General features: G+C 45.1%; 1 protein-coding gene and 1 pseudogene across 3 annotated transcripts in view; both read left to right on the top strand.

Annotated features, from left to right (window-relative positions):
* PLBD1 (phospholipase B domain containing 1) overlaps positions 1–23,181 on the top strand; it is a 51,693-nt gene extending 28,512 nt beyond the window's left edge. For 2 of the 3 annotated variants that reach the window (XM_027826474.3, XM_007064062.4), the window contains exons 6-11: positions 1,334–1,478; positions 10,072–10,272; positions 10,382–10,522; positions 19,755–19,940; positions 21,040–21,146; positions 22,923–23,181. In XM_027826474.3, coding sequence (XP_027682275.2) covers positions 1,334–1,478; positions 10,072–10,272; positions 10,382–10,522; positions 19,755–19,940; positions 21,040–21,146; positions 22,923–23,090 — 948 coding nt within the window. In that variant the 3' untranslated portion in view covers positions 23,091–23,181. The remainder of the gene's footprint in view (positions 1–1,333; positions 1,479–10,071; positions 10,273–10,381; positions 10,523–19,754; positions 19,941–21,039; positions 21,147–22,922) is intronic. The other variant, XM_043544601.1, reaches the window with a different exon arrangement.
* Positions 6,007–7,419, top strand: LOC102940678 (annotated as a pseudogene).
* Positions 23,182–26,873: the final 3,692 nt, after the last annotated feature.

Raw genomic sequence — 26,873 nt, forward strand, 5'->3', positions numbered from 1 at the left:
GGCTTCGGAAAGAATCTCACTGCAGATGGTGGCCGCAACATGGTGCTTCAAAGATGAAGGTGACAAAATGAGGAATTCTCAGGGTTCCAGATGGGATCTGAAGACTTCTGGGACACTCCCTTTTGGTGTGGGGAATGTCGCATCTCAGGAACCTTAGCTTAACCTTGAAAAGAGTCCGATATTTATGTACTGTAACTGGCTCCTGGATATTAGAGCTGAGTGAATACTTAAAAATGTTCTGTCAATATACATTTAAAATTTTAAACAAATTTGCTTTTACTGACAAGGTCCCTTGTCTTTGCCTTCTGTACTTTCTATTTAACCAGGTCACCAAGAGGAACATACACAAAACCAGCATATTTTCAGCTCATATTGAAGAATATTGTAGAAAGCAAATTTTGCATTTGTAAATGAGTATTTAAGCAGGAAACTTGATTCTAAGTAGCACTCAGGGAACTGAAACATATCATAATACATGTGTCCAATAAAAACTAAACTAACTAATTTCAAATAATTACTACTAATTGCTTGTAAACAGCGAACTGACCAAGGATTATTCCCAGAAATGTCAGTGACTAATTTTTAACAGCTATAGCCAGCTGCCACCGTAGGGCAGCTTCTCCAAGCTGACCTCTGTAAATTTCCCTTAACCGGTTCCACCCAGGTTGGCAACATGTTCTTTTTTTAAAAAAAGCAAACAGAACACAAAACAAACCTTCAAAACAAAAATCCTTTCCTCCCAGGTGCCTTGTCTGGGGTGAAGGCGTTAGCCTTCCTCCCCAACTTGGAGGCCAGGTCACACCACCTCAGTCTTTTCTCCTGTGGGCTGGGAGAGGTCAGCAGGCAACCAGTGCTTCCCCTGCTCACGTCTCTCTCAGAATAAGGCAAGAGTCAGGTGGTATGCCATGCTTTTTCCCAGAACTTATTCTGGATGGCAGACAGAGAGGGGAGCCTTGTCCCACACCACACTGCAAAGCTCCTAATCCCAGGCCCTTAAAGAAACAGTACCCTGGGTTTCCCCAGACACTGTCACCTTCAGACCACTTCTTCTCTCCCAGCACCTGCAGCTGTCATTTCTTAGGCCCTTATATCTGCTCCAGAATTCCTGGTCTCCCAGGCATCCCCTCTCTGGCTTTAAAGATTATTAAATCTTATAAAGATTATAATCTCCCATTATAACAAGAGATTCAAACTTGATAGTCTGATAATTCTTGAACAAAGGCAAAATCCATCAGATGGGTTTTTTGCAACAAATTGTTCTTCCAGGTCGACTGGTGTAGAGTAGAGTGTTACAATGATCAAGATTACTCACTGTTCTGCTTCTGTTTTCTAGGTTCTCCCCGGATATGAGAACATCTATTTTGCTCATTCCAGTTGGTTTACATATGCAGCTACGCTGAGAATATATAAACATTGGGACTTCAACATCACTGATCCAAAGACTGTTACTGGTCGGATCTCATTCAGCAGTTACCCAGGTAACTGGGGTGAGAATAGGAAACCTCATACTCAGCTTTCATAAATGCATCCATGTCTGTATGTGCCTTCTCCACAGCTCACTGACTCTTGTGGACTCTTCTATAAAAGCCTTATAGACAGGACACTGTTACTGTAGGCACCGAGGCTGACCTACCTTAATATCCTTAGAAGCCAATAGAGGAAAATTTCTTCCAGATTTATTGTTTTGAATGTGTCCTTTTTAAAAAAATTGTCTGAGATTGTGTTCTGAAGAGTACTTGTTAAATATTCTGCAACCCCCTGGCGCAAATGTCATTCCTTTTGAAAGAGTTTGAATTCTGCTTGCTTGGTACATGTTCGCCTGCATTGCTGATCTTTTCCCCACCCTGCCCAGGAGTAGCCCTACAGTGCTAGTGTGTCTCTGGTGATAATACAATTCTGAACACTTCACTTTAGTGGTGTGACTGATACTAATGGGATTACTAGGGAGTATCAAATTTACATCATCTTTGACATTTGGTTGCCAGTCCTCAAATTGATTTTTCAATCTCCTTTTTGATTTGTGAAGGTGGGGGTGCGTGTTGGGGGAGGGTGATTCTACCTGACCAGCGAACTTTAGACTTACTCTCCCTTCAGAGGATGGTCTTTTTTTCTTGTTCTTTATGTATGCTTCATGTTTTAGTTATGTAGCCAAAACTACTTATAAACTGCCACAGACAGACTTGGCAGCACATCTCATTCTCCTCATCCTAGAGCAATGTTAGAAAGTGCCAGTAGTTAATGTTAAAATGTGGACTCTTGGTTTTAAAAAAATGGGTGGGAGTTCAGATGGATGGGTGGCGGAAATTATTCTAAACTTCAGGACTTGAAAAAGTAAGCAAAATGAAAAGCTGTTTGTGTTTGCATCACACACGTTTGAAGCTGAAATTCAAAACTTAAAATCATTTTTTTAAAAAAATAGTTGAGATAGGTATGCAGGCAGAGGCTAATTCTGATAGAACTGTGGTAATCAATTTGTTTAGCTGAGGATTTCAGTACTCCAGTTAGTTGGTGTGTTTCCCTTGCAACAGAAGCTGAAGGGTCCTCAGTGTCTCCACCTACAAACAGCAATAACCCCGGGGTGGTAGTGTTTTTTTGAATGACATTTGAATGAAATTGAGGTTGAGGGACTGCTTGTCTTGTGCATCCTCTCTCTCCGCAATGGTCCTTAGGCACCACCTTCTCTTAGAGATTTGGGCTCTCATCTTTGAGAGGCTACTGAAGTCAGATTAGAAAATTTCCACCAAATTATCTCCTTTCAGTAGTGCACTCTAGCAGTATTAGGAAGAAAGTCTCTATAGTAATTCCAATCCCCACTGGCAAGGAATGCCACTCAGTCTCTGTCACCTGTTGAGAAGGAAAGGTACTGTCTAGGTACCTAAACAGACAGAAGGCTAAGGGCCAACCTGGATCTGAGATCTCTCTGAAAAGATGCTGTTGAGAACCATTGCACCCTTTAGAAAGGGAGATGGAGCTTACATGTGTACAGACATACTCTCTGTGCTTCAGATATAGAACCAGAACTACCAATTTAAAGTGTTGCCATTTGGGCTGCCATATGTGCCAAGTGTTACAAAATGCTTTGCAATCTTTGTGGCCTCGTCACACAAGACAAAAATCTGAGTCTTCCCTGATTTGACCAATTGGCTCGTCAAGCACTTCACCTTGGAAGATATCAAAGAATCAGCCACTGAGGTGCTAGTATAACTAGGGTTCATTCTAGAAGACCCAAAGTCTCAACTTGTTCCCCAGAGACAGTCAGAATAGCCCAGAAATGTAGACGTGGCTCATCTTAAAGCTTTCTTGTGCCAGGACAGACTCTGATACAATGATATGGTAGAATTTGCCATTACCTGCAAATTTCAGCAAAGACCATGCTACAAAAGTTAGGTGTCATGGCCACAGTGAGGTTCCTGGCACCCAGGGTATGTGTCTACATGAGAGAAATTCAGCGGACTCTGAATTATGGTGTAGTATCACATGCCATTAGGAGAGCCAGATCCAGTGACCTCATCAGTTGGCACTAGCTGACAGTATGGCTCACAGACTCTTGCACTTTTCCAAAGGATGGACAACAACTGAGACGCAAGCTTGGTGTCAGTCTAGGGACATCCTGCAATAAGGAAAACTTCCAAATTCTTCTGCTGTAAGTTGCAGTAATGTGATGGAGTCTTGTACCTTTCGGTCATTTAGCCCTCTGGGGTCTACAGTGGAACCCACAGGTCCCATGTCACAGCTCCAAATGAAGACTGCAGCCTTTTCCATGTACATGACCCGCACCAAGCTATCACTTTTTCCCCTGAGCCAAGAGAAGTTTGATCTGACAGAGCCAGCCAACAAACTGTCTTGATAAAATACACTATATTCTGCCTGGTTGCAATCGTGCTATTAGCAACTTCTGGTTAATGGCAACATATTGTTGGGAACGAGTCCCATCTCATTAACATCAATGTTAATGGGATTTGGATATTAGCAACAGCATGCTTCTTATTAACAGCTTTTTTTTGGAAGAAAGGGCCACCTGCAGGCATGTTTGCAAGGCTGCAGCCCCGGAAGGAAGCACTGGGATGTGCAAACCTGCCTGAGGCCAGTGCTTCGCATGTCCCAGCCACTTCCTTCTGGGGCTATATCCCAGCAAACTGGCCTGCACACAGGGACCACAGGAGATAAAGGGCTGCAGGTCGGGGGACTGCAGCCCAGATCCCGGAGCTGCATGGTACCTCTCTGTGCTCTCTGGGGGACTGCACACACAGAAGGAAGCGCTGGGACATGCTGAGCTCTGACCCCTGGAGAGCGCAGGGAAAGGTGCCATGTAGCTCCGTGGCCCCAGTGCTCCCACTCCCCACAGAAAGCCCCAGCATCCAGGCTGCAGCTCCCCTCCCTGCTGCTGCCCTGCCCCCAGACAAGTTTGCAGGGCTGCATCCATGGAAGGCACGTCCCAGCGCTTCCTTCTCTGGCTGTTGCTTCACTTCCACTTATTAGCAAATGCTGGATAATAGCAATAAGCGGAATCTACTGTAATTGGAAACGCAAATCAGCTTAGTGTAAATATAAGTATTAATTGACATTTCACAGATAGAGACGGTATGAAAGGCATAAAACAGAGACAGCCATCCCTCCAAGCCATCCCTGATAATTAATTTACAAAAAGTAATTCTAAATTATATCTGGCCTACCTCATGACAGAAAAGTCTTGGCTCTTCTACTTTCCAAAGCTGCTTCACATCCCCTGTAAGAAGTGACATGTCCTCCCAGAAAAAAAATATACCTCCTCTCCAGTCAGTGTACTGTGTTACCCCAACACGAGTCACATTGCCCCAGATAGCAGATCCTCCACATTGTGTCGCAATAAATACTGTTTTTTTATTATAGCACCCTATCTTTTGCAGTCTGGTAAATAGGTTGTTAGTTAGTTAACATTGGGTCATAGCACATATTATGTTTTTGATTAAGCATCCTTTATTTTGTAGTTAACAATAGATACAACTAGAGGGTCGTACACTTCATTGCTTATGTCGGTCGAGCTGACAAATAGGGGTGGAGGGAGGTAGCAATGCACTCTCCATCTCTGAAACTGCAGCAATTTTACAGGATACTGCCACAAAACCTACGTTTTATTGTCAGTTGTCTCAGCCGCTCCTCTTCGTCTCTTTGTTGATTTATCAGTTTCCTATCAACAACAAGTTCTCCTTGATGGTGCCCATTTGGTGCTGCAGGCAGAGGAGCCTGAGCAGTAGCATTGTGACAACAGAGGTAACTCAGCCAGTTATCACTCACTCCCTTCAGCGACCTTAACCCTAACCTTGCTGCCTGCATTGGTCATCTCTCCCCTGGACATTGCCCATGTGATGCTGCACACAGAGGAGTATTGTGATAACAGACACAAAGAGAAATGCCATTGAGTTGAGTGTAAGGCCTGGCTTTGCTCAGCCAATTAAGATTTCAAAACCAGGCTGAAATAAATGATGCTTTAGCCACTGGTTAGTTACCCCTATAGAGAATACCACATGAATCTAAATACAGCAGATAAAATACAAAATTGCACAGGCCAGGACCTGATTTCTGCAGCTGCTGTGGGAAGCCATGCTGCATGGACCATGGAGCCAAGCCTCAGGCAGGAACCAGAGCCTGGTGCTCCTAGCCAGGGCAGGCTCCAGGCACCAGCGAACCAAGCAGGTGCCTGGGGCGGCAAATGTAAAGGGGCGGCAGGACGTCGCGCTCTGGGGTGGCAATTTGCCCGCAGTGGCGGCGGAAATTCGGTGGACGCTCTGTCACAGCACGTTTCGCGCTTGGCAGCAATTCGGCGGTGGGGACATGACTCTTCTTCAGTCACCAGCGGCAATTCGGCAGCCGCACCATCACTCCGCCTCCATGTTCGGCGGGAAGGATTCTGCCTCCGCATTCGGTGGCAAGTTTTTTGGTTTTTTTTTTTGCCTCTTGGGGTGGCAAAAATGCTGGAGCCAGCCCTGGCCCTAGCACTATGATGTTCCATTGGGTGTGGTTCCCAGCATGTCTAGCAAAAGAGCAAAGAAAGCCAGGCAAGAAGTGGCTTCATCATGGACTCTCCAATGTGTTTGCTGTGTGCAGCTCTGTTCAGGAGTTCAAAGAAGGCCTTCAGTGTGAAGGAACAAAACAGAGATTGCTTTCTTGATGAAGAAGACTTGCATAATATGCCTGCTTCCTTTGGAAAGACTCCCACTAATGGGATCCCCACTCAGAATCACTTGGGCCCCCCTCCTGAAAGAGATAATTATAGCCATTTTTGAAGAAGAAAATGTACCTCCAAACTAAAGAACACAATACATTAGCCAGCTGTCGAGTAGCCATCTCCGGACCCTGTAGATTGAGCGAGTTACTTATTGATATCTAACCTTCCATTTAAGCAAACTAATTGAGAGCCACCTCCATCTACACCTGTAAACTGACAATAATCCTGGACGCTTCCTGGTCAGGCTTCTGCCAGGACATGGAGCAGAGAAGCATTAGTCACATCACCAAAACCAATAGGTTCTGCCTGGAACGTGAAGGGTGAGGGGCCTGGAAGGAGCAGGAATGTGAGTGGCCCTGCTGGGGGTGGAGGGTTCTGGCTGAAGTGGGAACAAGCGTGCCGGTTGGGGGGCAGGCTGGAGTTGGGGTGAAGAGTCTGGCTGGAATAGAGTGAGGGGGCCATTAACTCATACCCAATTCTTACCCTTTCCCTAACCTTGAGATCTCTTCCTCACCCCTGTATCCAGAGTGACTCTGCTGCCCTGTTACAGGCTTTTTTAAGGTCACTGCCTCACCTTTGTATTCTAAGGGATGTCTAGAACATTCCTGTAATTTTGGAATTTATGGATGCAGTGGTCAAAAGTTATTGCGTTACATGCAGACAAACCGAGAAATGCCATCAAGTTAAGTGTAGGGCCTCACTTTACTCAGCAGTTAATAGTGCCATGATGAATGAGGCTCCAGGTCCTGGAAACTTCAGTTTCCTACATTGTTGGGAGATAAAGTAAATGGCTCTGATCCAGAAGATGTAATCAGATTGCTTGTGTTGGCTTTGATACAGGAGTGACAGGGTTCATTTGAGAAGTTTGTTTGAGAGATGCTGATAACGATGGGAGACTGGTTTACAGATAGGTTAGATGAATTGTACAGAGAGGCAACAATTGACCAAAAAAAGGCAATTTCAGTTACATCAAGCTCTCATGCATCCTTAAACATAGCACAAAAGACAAAGATGAATGAATGGAACTCCAGCCATCTGCTGATATCTCTAGTTTCCACTTGTGCTTATTTCTGAGGGATTTTTCCCTTTGTTGAACTTGTAGCATGCATTTAACTTTTTCCTTTCTCCGAATATTGATATATTCCAGGCCACACTGGCATATTTGCACGTATGTTATTAGGCTGGGAAAGGATGACAGGTGATATTTTATTGAAAAAGAATTGAGGATAAAAATCAGTGAATATGAAAACCCAGGACGAAATAATACTTTCTAGCTTACCTGGATTTTGATGTTTTTGTAATTAAAAATTCCACTTTTAAATAACAATTTATTGTATAAATTAAGAAAAAAATCACAAATAACAGAAGATGTGACCTGCCCGGGAGGGGGGACCCAGCCAGCCAGACCACACACTACAAACAACCACACACAATCTCCTGGAAATGTCTACTCTTAAGATCCTTGAAAGACATGGTATTCTAAAAGATGGCTTGTTTGAGTCAGGTCCATCAGACCACTATATCTTCAAGGAGGAACAGGAATTGGCCTTTGCAGTCACATGGTAGGGGCTATTACTCCATTACAGGGCCTGTATATGGATATCTAAGGCTTGTCTACATGGAAATTGAAACCAATATAACTAAACTGGTTTGTAATTAACAGCTTGAGTTATTTTGGTGCAAGCCTGTGTGTGGACACTTATTTCAGAGTAAGAATGGCCTATTCCAATGTAATTTAAATTGGTAAAATCTACTTTTATTCCGAATGAGTGTCCACACACAGGTTTGCTCCCAAATAACTCAAGGTGTTAACTGCAACTACAGACAAGTCCTAAGCATTTTGTACTGCCACTCATCACTGGAGTATCCAAGTGTGTAAAATAGACTAGCAATAGAGAAGAGTCTTCTGACCTTCTTGGCATCTCTAGCTCTTCTCCCATATCTGATGATAGAAAACTAAAGGAGAGTGCTAAAGGAGTTGGCGGATGTGATTGCAGAGCCATTGGCCATTATCTTTGAAAACTCATGGCAATCGGGGGAAGTCCCAGACGACTGGAAAAAGGCTAATGTAGTGCCCATCTTTAAAAAAGGGAAGGAGGAGGATCCTGGGAACTACAGGCCAGTCAGCCTCACCTCAGTCCCTGGAAAAAACATGGAGCAGGTCCTCAAGGAATCAATTCTGAAGCACTTAGAGGAGAGGAAAGTGGTCAGGTACAGTCAGCATGGATTCACGAAGGGCAAGTCATGCCTGACTAATCTAATTGCCTTCTATGACGAGATAACTGGCTCTGTGGATGAGGGGAAAGCAGTGGACGTGTTGTTCCTTGACTTTAGCAAAGCTTTTGACGCGGTCTCCCACAGTATTCTTGCCAGCAAGTTAAAGAAGTATGGGCTGGATGAATGGACTATAAGGTGGATAGAAAGTTGGCTAGATTGTCGGGCTCAATGGGTAGTGATCAATAGCTCCATGTCTAGCTGGCAGCCGGTATCAAGTGGAGTGCCCCAAGGGTCGGTCCTGGGGCCGGTTTTGTTCAATATCTTCATAAATGATCTGGAGGATGGTGTGGATTGCACCCTCAGCAAGTTTGCAGATGACACTATACTGGGAGGAGAGGTAGATACGCTGGAGGGTAGGGATAGGATACAGAGGGCCCTAGACAAATTAGAGGATTGGGCCAAAAGAAATCTGAGAGGTTCAACAAGGACAAGTGCAGAGTCCTGCACTTAGGACGGAAGAATCGCATGCACCGCTGTGGACTAGGGACCGAATGGCTCGGCAGCAGTTCTGCAGAAAAGGACCTAGGGGTTACCGTGGACGAGAAGCTTGATATAAGTCAACAGTGTGCCCTTGTTGCCAAGAAGGCCAGTGGCATTTTGGGATGTATAAGTAGGGGCATTACCAGCAGATCGAGGGACGTGATCGTTCCCCTTATTCGACATTGGTGAGGCCTCATCTGGAGTACTGTGTCCAGTTTTGGGCCCCACACTACAAGAAGGATGTGGAAAAATTGGAAAGCGTCCAGCGGAGGGCAACAAAAATGATTAGGGGACAGGAACACATGACTTACAAGAAGAGGCTGAGGGAACTGGGATTGTTTAGTCTGCGGAAGAGAAAAATAAGGGGGGATTTGATAGCTGCTTTCAACTACCTGAAAGGGGGTTCCCAAGAGGATGGATCTAGACTGTTCTCAGTGGTAGCAGATGACAGAACAAGGAGTAATGGTCTCAAGTTGCAGTGGGGGAGGTTTAGGTTGGATATTAGGAAAAACTTTTTCACTAGGAGGGTGGTGAAACACTGGAATGCATTACCTAGAGAGGTGGTGGAATCTCCTTCCTTAGACGCTTTTAAGGTCAGGCTTGACAAAGCCCTGGCTGGGATGATTTAATTGGGGATTGGTCCTGCTTTGAGCAGGGGGTTGGACTAGATGACCTCCTGAGGTCCCTTCCAACCCTGATAGTCTATGATTCTAAAGCTGTGCTTGGGATAGGTTTTGTTGTGCATTTTGTTTTTTGGAACTAACTACTCAGAACTTCAAGCTATGAGTGTTCCCTGCCTGTTTTGTGCTTGCAGAAACCTGTTACTGCTGTATGTTCAGAGAACAATTATTTGTAGAGTAATTCTCTTCTAGGTGTACTCCAATCTGAGAAAAGCCATGGAATCCTGATTTATGAGAGAGGATAATAGCTTGAGCCTTCAAAGTCGCTCTGGCTCTATTGTAGCACATATGCCTGATACAAGTTATATGCCTTTTTTGTTTGAGAAAGGAACATCTTTTGGTTAAAGCACAGGACTGTGAGGCAGAGCTGGAGTCTATTCCATGTTAAGAGCCCACAAAGATAACAGGAACTCTTCTGTTTTGTTTAAGGTTTTTTGATGTCTCTGGATGACTTTTACTTACTTGGCAGTGGCTTGGTAATGTTGCAGACCACAAACAGTGTGTTTAACGAAACTTTACTTAAACAAGTGGTGCCCGAATCTCTCTTTGCCTGGCAGAGAGTCCGTATTGCCAACATGATGGCAGACAGTGGCAAAACCTGGGCACAAACTTTTTTAAGATGCAACTCCGGTAAGTAAGTTTATATGAACTTCTGAATAAAGAAAGCACTCCCTACTTTTTTTCCCACCCATCTTCTCCAGGCAGTAGTGAAAGATCTAACCTCCTACTTGCCCCCTAGGAACCTATAACAATCAGTACATGGTCCTGGATATGAAGAAGGTTAAGCTGGAAGGAAGCCTGGACGACGGAGCACTCTATATCGTTGAGCAGATCCCAACACTCGTGGAGTATTCTGATCAGACAAGTGTTCTCCGTAAAGGTAATCACTGCTTTGATAGCTTTAGGGTTAGGAAAATTCAACCATTTGTGCAAGCTGATGGGAGTGTTATTTTACTTCTGGGACTCCAAGTTGGGAAGCTTTTTGTGTAAATGTCACCGAGATCCAATGGCAGTAATTTCTTGTGTGCACCTTGGTGTTCCATATGAAACTGGCTCCCACCTGCTGCATCCGAATGCAAATGGCCACCATGAACATCTTTTTTGGATGTGCTGAAGGTAAGAATTGGTGACTTGTTCTTCTTTCGGTGACTTGGCTTTCTCCTGCATGGTTTTCCTCTATACTGGAGTGCCTTTATTTTTTCTCAGAGGCGGGAAGAAGCATTTTTAATTAGTGCTGAATTATTTTGACATTGAGAGTCACTTGAACCTTTTTGTGATTGTCACCCCAGAGGGAAATGGGTTTAAAAGAAAAAAAAGGACTCCGATAGACTCAGTCTCTGAGCTGAGCTTTCATGGGGCTATGTTATCTAGCAAATATTTGCTCTCCAGAAGATGTCTTAAGCCCACAGCAAAGCTAGTGAGAGGTTGACTGAAAATATAACCCAAAGGCATTGTAAGAAATCATGCTAGCAGCCAGCATCAGCAATCAGGGCACATTCACAAGCATTTTCCAGGCACTTGTGTCTGAGCTCTGTCCACAGACTTCATTGTTTTGTTTCCACTGTTCTATTGTGCAGTTGCACAGCTGAAGATGTGATGAGTTTCAGAATTGACCCACATACACTAACATTCAGGAAGATGCATCAGTCATAACTGTGGTGGGTTTGTTCTGGCTTTCTGCCCTCTCTAATTCCGTGGAAGCGTCTAGAAGATTTTTGGTGCTATCACAATATAAATAACGCTTTTGGGGGGGTGGTGTGCTTACCATGAATAATCTATAAATTTTCTTCATCCGCTTTATGTTTTGTGTACCTCTAATCTGCTGAAGATGCAGAAATAAGTGGTTTTTCTCCTTCTGTTTCTCACTTTTTGAAATGGCTTAATTGGGGACAGACTAACAAATTGAGGCCTCATTAATCCCCTCTGACTGGGGGAGCTCATGGCAAACTTCACTACCTGCAAACCTAGAGAATCTGATGTTGGCCATTGTGGACACATGCTTCTCCCAGATTCTCACTGAGGATCTGAAATATGGCAGTTGGTTGTTCCTGCTGCTGAGTGGGTGGGCTTAGCATCGCTACTCTGGTCGCTCTTCCGAGGGGCTAGAAATGAAGGAGCCTAATAGCTGATCTCAAGTGGGGTAGCAGGAGAGAGGTCTTTAGAGAGGTGGTTCCTCCTTCCCATTGCTCTGGGATTGCGACAGATACCTGAGTGCAGTGCCAGCTGGTGATGGCAGAGGATGCATCAGTGACTGGGACCAGACCATCTGCCCTGCATGATTGGGCCAAGCCTTTCTTAGACTGAGCTGGAACTGCTGTTGTGCAGTTTCATTTTGGTCTTGTGCTTGGCACAGTCATTTTTGCCTGCTTCTGCCAAGTCCTCATTTGTGAGGCCAGTTGCCTGCCTAGTATTATCCTTCTAACCCATTTTGTTGATGATCTGTGTTTTTCCTAGTCAAGTCCCTCTGTCTCTGGATCAGATTAAGGTGTGTTCTCTGACTATGCTTCTGTCTCCAGGCCCCCTGGCCTGGCCATTCACTTGCACCATGTGTTCAGTTCAAGAGAACATGGGGAAGTCTGATTCAGGTCGTCTGCTGGCTGGGTGTGGTTTAAGCTATTCTATGTGTTTCCAAACCCTAAGTCTTCCTGACTTATGCATTTGGGCTACAGTCAGGGAAGCTGCTGGCCTCGTCCCCCAGCTATATAGACAGGCTCTAGGAAGTAGCTAGTCAGGCTGTATTTGGACCTGACCTACCTCTCACCCCAGGATCTGCAGTCACTCCTCCCCATAGTTTGTATAGAATGTTCTGCCCTAAGCCTGGAGCTCCTTTTTAAGGCCTAAACATTTGCCTGAGAGCTAAGCAAATAGACTCACGGTCTGTCCCTTGTCTCCAGATGAGCAGAACCCGGAATCCCTCTGTTCAGCAACTTCAGGCAGCTGATCTCAGTGGCTATCTTCCTGCCCACCAGAAAGAGCAACTGAGAGACGGTGGGTCCGGTGCTGCCAGTTGGCTCCTTCCCTCAGGTTGTCAGGGCTAGCAATGGCTCTGGTCAATTAAGGGCCTGAAAAGTGATGGGGTAACATCAGAAGTCATTGGGGAAGTCCTGGTGTCTTCCAAGCTGGTGGTCCATGAGTGGCCACCCAGCAGGTGTGAGAGAGGAAGATAGAAAATGTGCAGTGAGGACTAAAGAGTTAAAGGAAATCAGAGCAGGAAGAGGAACAAGTCACGGTTGGGGCATTTACAAAAACAACCCACAAACTGAAATTTTGGCAAAAAACAGAAAGATCAACTCTGTATTTGAATGTTTCTTGTACCACATGTAGAAGATTTTAGGGAAGGGTAGAGGCAGAGCCAAAAGGTGCAATTCAGAAGCACCTGGGAAAACTAAAAGCATGTAATTTTTTAAAAGAAGTTTTTTACCTGTTGTGTATGGCTAAGTTTTAAAGGATTGGAGGCTTTAGAGAAGAGAATATGCAGGAGTGGAAAATGAAATGAATTGTGAGGCTTAAACAACTTACTGCTTTGGGAAAATCTTTGTGTGTGTTAAATGTTAGAAAAAAATAACATTTTACATTACGTGCTTTGATAACATGGCCATTTCCCAAGTTTCTGGACATGTTTTGCATATGTTGGATCAAGCACAGTACAAATCAACCATTTCCCCAAAGTCTGAAATACATACACTTCTTCTTCTCATCCCAAAGCATGAGGAGCACTACAGCACCGGCACTCATTCCTGTCTGTGGCTTGTCCCTCCATTAAGCCCAGCCTGGTCAAGTCCCTGCATACAATCTCCTGCCATGTAGTTGGTGGTCAGCCTTCAGGTCTGACTGACCGTGGTTGTGTTTGCATTATTTTCCTCTGCATCCTGTTTGCCTTCTAAGGTGTTGTAATTATTATAATCTTTTTGATTTCAGCCAGTCCTATACCGTCACTTCACATCCTGCTCCTTCTAACTTCGTCAGTTGTCATAATGTCATTCCACAGTATGTACACTTCCATCTTCCAAAGAACTCTCATCTCTGTTATCTCCAGCTGCTTTCTGATGTCTGTTTCATTTAACGCAGCTGCTTCCAGACCACAGAATAATACTGCTAGTACATTGGTTTGATTCATTTTCATTTTGATGCCAAACAATGTTTTTGTCAGTCCATAATTTCATCAACTTCTGCGTAGCTGTTGTAGCTAAAGCACATGTCCTTTTAACCTCATCCTTGGTGGAACTGTTGGTTCTGATCAATCTTCCTAGGTACGTGTAAGGTTTTACTTGTTCTATGACTTCACCACTGCTGCATTTCAACACTTTATATATTGTCCCTTTTCCAAGATGCAACCACTTCATCATCTTGGCATTTATTGTAAGTCCAAGTCGACTACACCAATTTTCCAAGGTAGTGAAGAGCGTCATCATCAATTCAAACATGTCTGCTAGTTGTACAGTGTCGTTTGCATGAGCCAAAGAGCTTAACTTTAGATCACCCAGCGTCATGCCCTCCAACTCATATACCATTTTTAATGTCCAGTTTAAGAACATGATGAAAAGTGATGGTGATTCCATGCCCCCTTGTCTTACACCAAACTTTGACTTGAACCAGTCGCTTAATTTTCCACCAGTTCTTACGGCACCACAGGAATCTTTGTACATAACTTTTATAATTGCAGTTATTCTGTCTGGAACTGCATATGATTTTACTACTTTCCATAATGCTTTTCTCCAAACCAAATCAAATTTCTTCATGAAGTCGACGAAAAGAGCAAACATCTTTAATCCCTATTCTCGCTTTTTTTCCATCAGCTGTTGGAGTGTGTGTCAGATCAGTTCAACTTTGGCCTGGTATGAAGCTGCAATGTTCCTTGCCTACTGCTACTTCTAAAACTGGCCATAATCAGTTGACAATTACTTTCATCATGATTTTTCCAGTACTGATAATAAGCTTTTACCTCTTCAATCATTCAAATTGGCAGGATCTCCTTTCTTCAGGATTGGTACAACTATTGCCTTTACCCAGTCATCAGGTACTTTCTCTTGCTCCCAGACCTTATATATTTTTCTAATGCTTTGATAGCACTTATTCCACCAGCTTTTAGCAGCTCAGCTATTATATTATCCATTCCTACAGCTTTCCCATTTTTTAACTGCTTCATTGCTCTTTCTGTTTCTTTTTCAGATGGTGGTTCAGTGCTTATATCCATTCTGCCCTGTTCATCTGGCATGTCTAGAATGCTTGCATCTGGAAAAATTACACGGTTCAGCTCTTGTCAAAATGCTCCTTCCATACTTCCAGGAACTCTTCGATATTTGTTGTTGGTTCACTGGTAGCATTTCTTACCACTTGCATTGTTGACTTGATTGTGTTTCTGTACAATTTAACCTTTTTGTATATAGATGGGAACTCTGATTTCAAACCAGGCAGATAGGGCTTGTTTCACCTCTTTAGGCAAGTCTGTCTAGGAGAAGAAAAACTGATTTCAAATCCAAGCAGTCCAAGCTTGTTAGCCTTGAAGGGCAAGTAAGGTGGAACTGCTGATCGTGCCTGTTCCTAGCAGGCCAGCAGGCTATGACATCGCGTTCCCATGAGCTGGATAGGGTAGAATGTGCTAACAAGCCGTTACATCTGAAATTGATTTGTTAAAGAAACAATACAGCAAGCCAGACTGATTTATATGGCCTAACAAATGGAAATGGTCATGGATTTTGATTAACAGCTAAACATATTACACATATTGCAAGCGGAATGTTAGAACTGTTTGTGTCAGGCCAGACTGAGCTAGTAGTGGGGGAGTTAAGGAAGTTGCACATTACCTTTGCTGCCAAACAGAAGACACATTGGCTGAGTACAGGAGAGTTCACAAATGGACATTATACTTTCTTTTACTCAGGACACTCAGGTGGACAAGCGAAGCATAGAGATGGGGTTGCTATAGCAATGGACAAGAGAATAGTTACTTCAAATAACTGCTGGAAACCAGTGTCTGAGCAGATTGTCATAGCAAGGTTTAGTACTGCCTGCAGTAAACTATGCATAACTGTGACCTGTTGTTATGGACCACCAGAAGTAGCAGAAGTGGAAGAGAAGGGTGGATTGTAACAACAGGTGGATAGCATTGTAGATGAGATTCCTGATCATGATATGATTTTTATAATGGGAAATATGAATGCAAAGGTTGGTAGCGGATATGGTAAGCAAATGAATAAAGTTGGGACAACATGGTATCAGGATGGCAAATGAACTTGCTGTGAGATACACAATCTGATTATTGGTGGAGCTTGGTTTCTTCATGAAGATATGCACAAGATTATGTGCAGCTCAGCAGACGGTCAAACTAAAAACCAGATTGACCACATTATTATTAGTAAAAAGCATAGAAGGGCACTTTTGGATGTTAGACTATAGAGGTGCTGGCTGTGGCAGTGATCATGAATGACGAATGGGAAAAATTAATATTAAGTTAAAGTCCAAGAAACAGAGGGGTGTAACTGGAGCCAAATTTGATCTTGATAAGGCTAGCTATGTGAGGGAGGTGTACAAGTTGATGCTTGAAAGGTGTTTCATTAATTTGTGTTTGATGAAGAAATCTCACTACAGACTGGATGGGAAATATTCAAGGAAGTGACAAAATACAGTGGAGGAAGTTACTGGAAGGTGTAAGCAAACAAGGGAAAGCTGGACATGCAATGAAACAAGAACATTACAGGAAAAGTGTAAACAAGCCAAGACTGCTGGGAAAGTGGAAGAAATAAAAGTGTTGCAGTTGCCCAAAGCAGTGATGAAATCACAAAGATTGGACAAGCAAAAGTTCTGGAAAGAAGAGTCTCAGCAACTAAAGATGGTGTCAAGAGAAGAATATATACGCTGCAGCATCAAAATAATAGCCCTTAAAGCATTCTTGCGGAGCAAGTGAGCTGAATGACAAGGGACTCAAGACTTACTTTAAGGGAAAGCTGGAGCAAAGAGGAGAATCTTGCAGTGTTCATTAAAGTTGTCCAGGCTTGGGCTTAGGTAACATTTCTAAGTGTATTTCTCCACTGCAACCAAGGATATATCTTTGTCTCCTTTGAGCTTCACGTATGAGACAGGCAGCCGATGTGCTCCCGCAAAACACAGGTGATGCTGCAGAGTAAAGGTGGAGAGGAGGTCTCTGAAAGCCAGGATCCAGATAGAGACAAGCACCTTGAGTTTTAGTTGTAAGTGAACTGGCAGCCAGTGCAGAGCTCAGAGCAGGAGCAATATGCTCTAACCTCCCTGTTCTACTGAAAAGTCAGGCACCTGCATTTGTACTGGCTTAAGCATCTAGGTGGCCTTCATGGGGAGCCCTAGGTACAGCAGGTAGCAGCAATGGAGACCTTAAGGTGACAAAGACATGGATTGTTGAGGCGAGGTCCATATCTGAGAGAAAAGGATGCAATTTCTTAGCCAGCCTTAAATGCAGAAGGACTTGCTGGCCACTTCATCTGTCTTTGGCCTCTGGAGCAGAGGTGAGTCAGGTGAGACACCGAGATTGTGAACCTCTTACTTTGCATCTACGTAGCCCCTTCCATCCAAAGATCTCACAGCACTTTGCAAATAGTAATGAATTAAGCCTTCCAGCCCCTGTGCGAGGTTGGCAAGTATTATCCCCATTTTATAGATGGGAAAACAGAGTCCCAAGAGGTTGTTTGCCTACAGTCAGAAAACATGCCTGTATTGGAGCCAGGAATAGAGTCAAGATTTCTGGACTCTTAAGTCTAGTGCATTAACCACAAGACAGTCCTTGATTCCCCACACAGCACTCAGTACAGTCCCTTGCTGCTTCACAATCAGGAAGAGTAAAAAAGAAAGTTCCTCCTAGAGACCCAGGAGAGTCCCTGCTCTACGTACTGCTCATTGTGCACTCTGCATGGCCTAACCTGCAGCAACGGCATGCCTCTATCTGGAGCAGAAACTCACCCAGGAGTTGTTACATGAGGGCACTGCACTATGTAGGTGGGATTTACAGCCTTGCAGAAGCAGGGAACAGTGAGGGAGAGGCTTTACTTGAGGAGAACTTAATGTGGGTTACTTTGCTGTAGTTTTTAAATATATTGCTTTCCAGGTGGGGGTAGGGAGGCATCTGCATTCTTTGCCTTCCTTTGAGACAGTACAACTGTAGAACTTATTGCTAAATAATAATTAACCCCCTTCTGTTTGGAAATGAATGTTCCTGAAAGCTGTCCTGCCCACACCTTGCCAGCTACTTCTTTGGAGGGTGGCTCAAGTGCATTAATCTGTGGAGGACATCTCTTTTACTGCTCAGAGAAACATGTGACACTGGATGTTCCCTTCAACTAGGTTGTGTGTCATGTCAGACAATGCAGGCTGTGCAGTTATACAGGACACCCACTTCTGTGCCACGTATGTATTGAGACATAAGACTGCAAGCCACCTACTCAGAGAAGTGCATGGCTCCCACGTATTGGCTACTAGTTCAAAACTTTATATGTCTAAACGCTTGGTTTGTATTTTTGTAACAGTTGCCTAATGAGCCCCAACTTATTATTTGAGCATCAACCAATCAGATTCCCCCACTCCAACTCCTCAGAACAAGGGGTGTTACATCAGTCGGTATTGAGGTGGGAGACCTAGCAAAACCCTGGTGTTGAGACTCAGTAGGTGGCAATCTCCCTTTGTCAGTAGCAAACCAGTGCCCTAGGCTGAGGATGAAGATGGCTGTGTAGCTGTAGGTGCCATGTTTCAATATATGCCATCCCATTACCACCTCATTGCCCCATGGGGGAAAAGACTACATTACTGTACATTTTTAATTGGCAGAAAAGGATCACATTTTAATTCTTCTAGGATTTCACTTCAGAGCCAGGTCCTATTTATGGTCCTGAATGATCCCATGTCATTTTTGTATTTTTTGCAAACTTAGGAGCTTCCTAACTTATTTGTACTATAAACAATTGCATTCTGCCTTCCGAATAATCTCCCTGTAATTTCAGTTGGATACAGTATTCTTTACAGGTACTTTCATGACAGGATTGCCTTGACCGTTGTCTTATGTGAGATAGGACAAAACTCTCCTAGTTCGAAGTCTTTGGGCTTGCTGAGGCAGTGATGGCGGTGGCAAGCACAAGATTCTCTTTCTCTCCCTTATTGGTCAATATGTGCCATCAGCTACCACAACCTTCCAGCCTTCTCCACTCTGGCTCTCACTAGCCTGTCGCCTGTTTCTCTGGGGATCCTTTTGTGTTGATCTGCTTTCCGATCAGGTCTATAATAACAGTTAGTTCTGTTTCAGAGTAGCAGCCGTGTTAGTCTGTATTTGCAAAAAGAAAAGGAGTACTTGTGGCACCTTGGAGACTAACAAATTTATTTGAGCATAAGCTTACTTCACTGTGGCTCCTTTCTGGGTTACTTGAGTTGAAGGCTGCTGGCGTCTTTGGTTTCATGGTTTGTTTTGCTGTGACCTCTCTTTCTGCTTGTTGTTTCAGGGCCTTAATTGTATCCCTGATGTCTTGGGTGCCTGTTTGTTCAGTGCCTTGGCACACGATTTTTTCCTCACTTCTGCATTTGTTTGGTGCTTTGGCACATTTCTCAACTTTTCAGCATGCCGCTTTGATGCATATATTTGGTGTGTGAGGTTGATGTGCTTTTCATTTTAGGAATCATTTTTTCTTTCAAGAAGGAAGCTCAGTGGCTTCCAGATGTGCTTGCAGGAGGCATGTGTTACTGTGGATGAGCACTAGTGCTGCATCCTCTGCTTCATCAAATCATGAGGGCGCTCAGGTGGTCAGCTCTTCCTGTGGGCACTATCTAGACCTGAACCTCTCAGACCTCCCTTCAAAGCACCACAAGATACTCCTGTAAGTCTAACTTGGAACTGGCTCAAACTTGCTTTGTGGGATAAGCCTTCAAAGTGGAAACCGGAGGCCTGAGACTCTGTTAGCACCGTCTCTCCAGTGGAATTACTTATGAATTAACTCATCTGCTTCCAATGGCGACTGATATGTTCTGCTGCTGTCAGACTGGGTCTAGATCCTGTTCCCTAGCTGGCACTGTTAAGGCAACACAGCAATTAAACATTTTTTTAAATGAGTGCACAGTTTGTTTAAATAATTAAACAACAGAATGGGTTATCTCCCTTGCAGGATACTGGCCTTCATACAACATCCCTTTCCATGAAACAATCTACAACCTCAGTGGGTATGCAAAGTACGTTGAGAAATATGGCTTGGAGTTTTCTTATGAACTGGCCCCCAGAGCAAAAATCTTCCGACGGGACCAGGGGAAAGTGACTGACTTGGAGACCATGAAGTATATAATGAGATATAACAGTAAGAAGCTCATTTGTTTTCCATTGATCTGATTTTTTATTACTTATTTATTTTTTGTATTATGTTGTTGCCTAGCAGCCCCAGTCATGGCTCAGGACCACATTGTGCTCAGCGCTGTACAAACACAGGACAAAGAGACAGTCCCTGCCCTGAGGCGCTTACAATCTATGTCTGAAATAAGACTTGAAAATCTTTTTTTTTTTTTTTTAAACCCCATGCAGGAACAAGGGAGGTTTTCATTTCTGAGTGCACATGCCATTGAGGTCTATTCTAGCTAACCGTTCCAGAGAACATCTGAAACACCAACAGAATTAGGAGACTTGTTAGGGCTCTCTGGGGAGAACTGTTCTTGAGCACAGCTGGAGCAAGGAAAGGGTCTTGCAAAGCCTTAAGTACTAGGCAATGTGTCTATAATACTAACATAGAGGATTTAGCATAAAATCGTTTTAAAAGACTCCTTTAACTTTCCCCTCTCAGAAGCAATGTCCTTCAATGCACAATCCTCTGTCTTGGTGCTGTCAGGATCTGCCTTACTGGGATTAATGGGAAAAAGTGGTCTGAATAAACACCATCTCTAGGTACAGATGACCATAGCTGCTTTATTTGTATTCTCTTTTGCATATAACATTTGTTTGCCACATGTGAAGTTTGGAAGGGCTTTCCCCCATGGTGAACTGGCAGTGATCTGAGGGAAAGGGCCTGGGGACTGCCTTTCTTTGGTTCACGGAGTAGCAATACACTACTGCAATCAGATGGACATAGTTTTCCCCCACTCCCCAATTTCCTACTATTGCAGGGGGCATTGATAGACCTTGCTCCTTGCCATCTTCATTTTTAGTTTCTTGTTTTGTAATCTTTTTTCTTCTGTTCTAGACTAAAATATTAAGGCCAGAGCTGCTCACTACCTTCTCTCTCCTGATCCCTCCCCCATTCTCTTGTACGAGTTGACTTTCTCTCATTACAACCTCCCAGGTAGTGTCGCATCAGCTTGCAGAGTATTCCATTTGGGACTGTATAGGAGGAGCCCTTAGCCCCTGCTGGGGATGGTCGTGTGAGTAGACTGGCTTTATTTCTTTTCTCTTCCCCATTTATTTCCCAGACTATCTGAAGGAGCCCTATGCCAGGCACAATCCGTGCAACACTATCTGCTGCCGCGAAGACCTGAACCCTTCTCTCCCAGTGCCAGCAGGCTGCTATGACTCAAAGGTAAAGACCCCTAAAGCCCATGGCCTGCCTTACATACTGTCTGAGTGAAAGTAGGGCGCCTGCTCTGGACCTGCCAACCAAGTCTTTGTACTCTGCAGAAGGAGGTTCCCTGTCTGCCCCTTCTGTCCCCCAAATTGCGACAGTGGGGGAGAGTCAGGAATAAAACACTATCCTGGCCAACACTTCTTACCAGCGATTAAAGAAAAGCATCTGTAGGGCAGGGTTAGGGGAGACTGGCTGCTGTATTTGCCTACTTAGCCAGGGCCCTGCCAGCCTAACTGACCGCTCTGTACAGTGTTATGTGATTTCTAGGATCTCTGATCCTCTGCACCATCTGGGAATTAGCTGCTTTCCAAAGGATTAGCTAATTGCCAGGGTTTCCTGAGGCCACAAGGGAGTGCTGTGGGGTGGAGGGGAAGCACCTGGGCCACACAGGATAGGGCTTCTGCCTGCCGTGAGTCTTGCTTGGCCCCATCTCCTCCCTGCAGCTGCATTCTGGTCCTTCTTCTCAAGGTGGCACTGGGAGAGCCAGGGTCACGACTAGCTGGGGTGAGGTCAGTCTCACTTAAACACAGGGAGCAAGAGGGCTGGAACCAGATGGCAGACGGAGGTGAGCAGTACATTTTGTGGGTGGATGGATGCTGGACCCCAAGGTACGTGGGTACATACTTGTCCTGTGTATCCAGGTGCAGAATGCTGGGGTGAGACTGCTTACCCTTAGGGGTCTAAGGGTTAATACCCAAATTCTATTAAAGCCAGGCAGTAAGTAGGGCTCAGGAGCGTACTAGTGACTCAAAGGCCCTCAAAGTTATCTTATTTTCAGGGTGACACAGAGGGAATGGGAATTTGCCACGCAGCTGTCTGCTCTCATTAACGGGGACCATGCAGGAATGTTTCTTCCTCCTGACATCCAGTGACCCCTGTGTTTGCTAATGCCTTACTCTTCAGTGAGTCATTTTGCTCTAGACTTAACCTGTATAATTATTCTCAGCACAAAGTTGGCAAAGGTCAAGTAACTTTTAGTTTTAACCCATGATTCAATAAAAAGGAATGATTTTTACAGGCAGGATTTATGGCAGCTTTGTTCCTAGTACAAATGCTAGGCAAATTAATAATAACCCTTAAAACACTGGCAAGGTCTAAGGTGTTTTACCCTGTCAGGGCTAGCCTCACACACAATCCCTGAAACAGGCTGCAAGGACAGGCAGCATCAGAAATTTTTGGCAGACCCTGTTCTGAGGATTTCCGCTCTTCCCTGGCTTGCCTGACTTGTGTCAGATAGCAGGGGTCAGCAGGGACCCAGGGGCCTCGTTCTGGCAGTTACACTGGGTGCAGAAATGTGAATGGGAAGGTGGCTAAAGTGGCTTTATACCTCCCTGTATTTTCTCAATAAATCCCCCAAGTGGCTGTTGCAGTAGCCAAGAACAGCTGGAGCACAGCACTGTTTTGGCCATGTCCCCTCCCCACCAGCTGGGGAGACCCTTATGCTGGGGGTATTCCCCAGGGGGCTGCCTTTACATCATTGGGGCCATAAGCCACTTGGGTCCTTGGTGTCTTAAGGTGTGGGCAATGCTTGGTTTAATAAACCTTTCTGTTTGGGGGGATATTGCTTGAACTAGCATAAGTTTTCCTCTACTCAGTTTCTTTCCCTTACTCCTACATATACCCACTTGGACCAACCTGAGCAATGCCCTCCCTCTCCATAGTGTTTAAACACTTCAAATGCAATAGAACAACGTATCCGCTAGCTATAAAATCCTGCCCTGTCCTTCACAGGTGGCAGATTTCCATATGGCTTCAGTGTTTGCAGCCTATGCTGTCAGTGGCCCACCTGTAGAGGATGGGCTTCCTGTTTTCAGCTGGAAACAATTCAATGGGACCAAGCATCAGGGTCTGCCAGAATTCTACAACTTTGACTTCGTCACCATGAGGCCAATCCTGTGAAACTGGTATCAGCGTTGATGGAAAAAATATTTTTCCTTTTTCTGAAAACTTTCATTCTCCCACAAAATAAAACATTCTTTAAGTCCCTGTGCTTGTGCCTTAACTGCCCTCTGCTTACCTAGCTTCCAGAGCTTTGTTCTATGAGGCAATGGGCTTGGGGAGGCACCATCTAATCAGTCCTGTAAGAACATAGTATCTTCCATGAGTTATTCACAAACTGCAGTCAAAGAATGAGAACAATTACACAAACCAGCAATGAATGAGGAGGCTCCTTGGGCAAGTCACTTCACTTCTTTGTGCCTGAATTTCTCCATCTTTAAAATTTGGATGATGCTTGCCTTCCCTTTGTAAGGTACATCTGAGAGCCATGGGTGAAAAGTCTATACAAGAGTTAAATATTATTATTACAAATTAGAGGCAGAACAGGTCCACTTCACAATGAGGCTCCGATAGCGCTGCTCCCTGGGGTTGGGTGGAAACTGTCCTGTCTACAGTGCATTCTTTTCAGTAGTTTGTGTTAAAGCTAACGATGCAGAAAGGCACCTGGTGCGATTTTCCCACCAGATGCCTAAATGCCATTAAAAATCCAGCCCTGGAACCTGAGAGGCAGTCATATGCAGAAGGGAGGCTTTGTAGAAACCTTTGGACTCAAACAGGCTGTTTTGTGGCTAGATTGGCGCCAGTCAATAGCTGTGAGGAATAGTTTAGTGGAAAGTGAGGTATTTTCCTCTCTACATACAGGCATGTGACTGGGCAGCCAGAGACATGGAATTTGTTACTAGCTTATCTACTGAATTGTTCAGTGGCCTTGTATGAGTCACAGGGTATGTCTACACTACGAAATTAGGTTGAATTTGTAGAAGTTGGTTTTTTAGAAATCGTTTTTATATATTCGAGTGTGTGTCCCCTCACAGAAAATGCTCTAAGTGCATTAAGTGCATTAACTCGGCGGAGTGCTTCCACAGTACCGAGGCAAGCGTCGACTTCCGGAGTGTTGCACTGTGGGTAGCTATCCCACAGTTCCCGCAGTCTCCGCCACCCATTGGAATTCTGGGTTGAGATCCCAATGCCTAATGGGGCTAAAACATTGTCGCGGGAGGTTCTGGGTACATATCGTCAGGCCCCCATTCCCTCCCTCCCTCCGTGAAAGCAGCAGCAGACAATCGTTTCGTGCCTTTTTTCTTGAGTTACCTGTGCAGACGCCATACCACGGCAAGCATAGAGCGCGCTCAGGGAACCGTCACCGTATGTCTCCTGGGTGCTGGCAGAAGTGGTACTGCATTGCTACACAGCAGCAGCAACCCATTGCCTTGTGGCAGCAGATGGTACAGTAGGACTTGTAGCTGTCATCGTCATGTCTGAGGTGCTCCTGGTTGCCTCTGTGAGGTCGATCAGGAGCGCCTGGGCAGACATGGGCGCAGGGACTAAATTTGGAGTGACTTGACCAGGTCATTCTCTTTAGTCCTGCAGTCAGTCCTATTGAACCATCTTATGGTGAGCAGGCAGGCAATATGGATTGCTAGCAGTCCTACTGTACCATCTTCTGCCAGGCAGACAAGAGATGAGGATGGCTTGCAGTCCTTCTGCACCGTCTGCTGACAGCCAAAGATGTAAAAGATAGATGGAGTGGATCAAAACAAGAAATAGACCAGATTTGTTTTGTACTCATTTGCTTCCCCTCTTCCCCCCGTCTAGGGGACTCATTCCTCTAGGTCACACTGCAGTCACTCACAGAGAATGTGCAGCGAGGCAAATCTAGCCATGTATCAATCAGAGGCCAGACCAACCTGCTTGTTCCAATAAGAACAATAACTTAGGTGCACCATTTCTTATTGGAACCCTCCGTGAAGTCCTGCCTGAAATACTCATTGATGTAAAGCCACCCCCTTTGTTGATTTTAATTCCCTGTAAGCCATGTCGTCAGTTGCCCCTCCCTCCGTCAGAGCAACGGCAGACAATCGTTCCGTGCCTTTTTTCTGTGCGGACGCCATACCAAGGCAAGCATGGAGGCCGCTCAGCTCACTTTGGCAATTAGGAGCACATTAAACACCACACGCATTATCCAGCAGTATATGCAGCACCAGAACCTGGCAGAGCGATACCAGGCAAGGAGGCGACGTCAGCGCAGTCACGTGAGTGATCAGGACATGGACACAGATTTCTCTGAAAGCATGGGCCCTGGCAATGCATGCATCATGGTGCTAATGGGGCAGGTTTATGCTGTGGAACGCCGATTCTGGGCTCAGGAAACAAGCACAGACTGGTGGGACCGCATAGTGTTGCAGGTCTGGGACGATTCCCAGTGGCTGTGAAACTTTCGCATGCGTAAGGGCACTTTCATGGAACTTTGTGACTTGCTTTCCTCTGCCCTGAAGCGCATGAATACCAAGATGAGAGCAGCCCTCACAGTTGAGAAGCGAGTGGCGATAGCCCTGTGGAAGCTTGCAATGCCAGACAGCTACCGGTCAGTTGGGAATCAATTTGGAGTGGGCAAATCTACTGTGGGGGCTGCTGTGATGCAAGTAGCCCACGCAATCAAAGATCTGCTGATATCAAGGGTAGTGACCCTGGGAAATGTGCAGGTCATAGTGGATGGCTTTGCTGCAATGGGATTCCCTAACTGTGGTGGGGCCATAGACGGAACCCATATCCCTTTCTTGGCACCGGAGCACCAAGCTGGCAAGTACATAAACCGCAAGGGATACTTTTCAATAGTGCTGCAAGCCCTGGTGGATCACAAGGGACGTTTCACCAACATCAACGTGGGATGGCCGGGAAAGGTACATGACGCTCGCATCTTCAGGAACTCTGGTCTGTTTCAAAAGCTGCAGGAAGGGACTTTATTCCCAGACCAGAAAATAACTGTTGGGGACGTTGAAATGCCTATATGTATCCTTGGGGACCCAGCCTACCCCTTAATGCCATGGCTCATGAAGCCGTACACAGGCAGCCTGGACAGTAGTCAGGAGCTGTTCAACTACAGGCTGATCAAGTGCAGAATGGTGGTAGAATGTGCATTTGGACGTTTAAAGGCGCGCTGGCGCAGTTTACTGACTCGCTTAGACCTCAGCGAAACCAATATTCCCACTGTTATTACTGCTTGCTGTGCGCACCACAATATCTGTGAGAGTAAGGGGGAGACGTTTATGGCAGGGTGGGAGGTTGAGGCAAATCGCCTGGCTGCTGATTACGCGCAGCCAGACACCAGGGTGGTTAGAAGAGCACAGGAGGGCGCGGTATGCATCAGAGAAGCTTTGAAAACCAGTTTTGTGACTGGCCAGGCTATGGTGTGAAAGTTCTCTTTGTTTCTCCTTGATGAAACCCCCCACCCCTTGGTTCACTCTACTTCCCTGTAAGCTAACCACCCTCCCCTCCTCCCTTCGATCACCGCTTGCAGAGGCAATAAAGTCATTGTTGCTTCACATTCATGCATTCTTTATTCATTCATCACACAAATAGGGGGATGACTACCAAGGTAGCCCAGGAGGGGTGGTGGAGGAGGGAAGGAAAATGCCACACAGCACTTTAAAAGTTTACAACTTTAAAATTTATTGAATGCCAGACTTCTTTTATTTTGGGCAATCCTCTGTGGCGGAGTGGCTGGTTGGCTGGAGGCCCCCCCACTGTATTCTTGGGCGTCTGGGTGTGGAGGCTATGGAACTTGGGGAGGAGGTTACACAGGGGCTGTAGCAGCAGTCTGTGCTCTAGCTGCCTTTGCTGCAGCTCAACCATACACTGGAGCATACTGGTTTGATCCTCCAGCAGCCTCAGCATTGAATCCTG

Source organism: Chelonia mydas, chromosome 1, assembly GCF_015237465.2.
Source record: "Chelonia mydas isolate rCheMyd1 chromosome 1, rCheMyd1.pri.v2, whole genome shotgun sequence".
Lineage (NCBI taxonomy): Eukaryota > Metazoa > Chordata > Testudines > Cheloniidae > Chelonia > Chelonia mydas.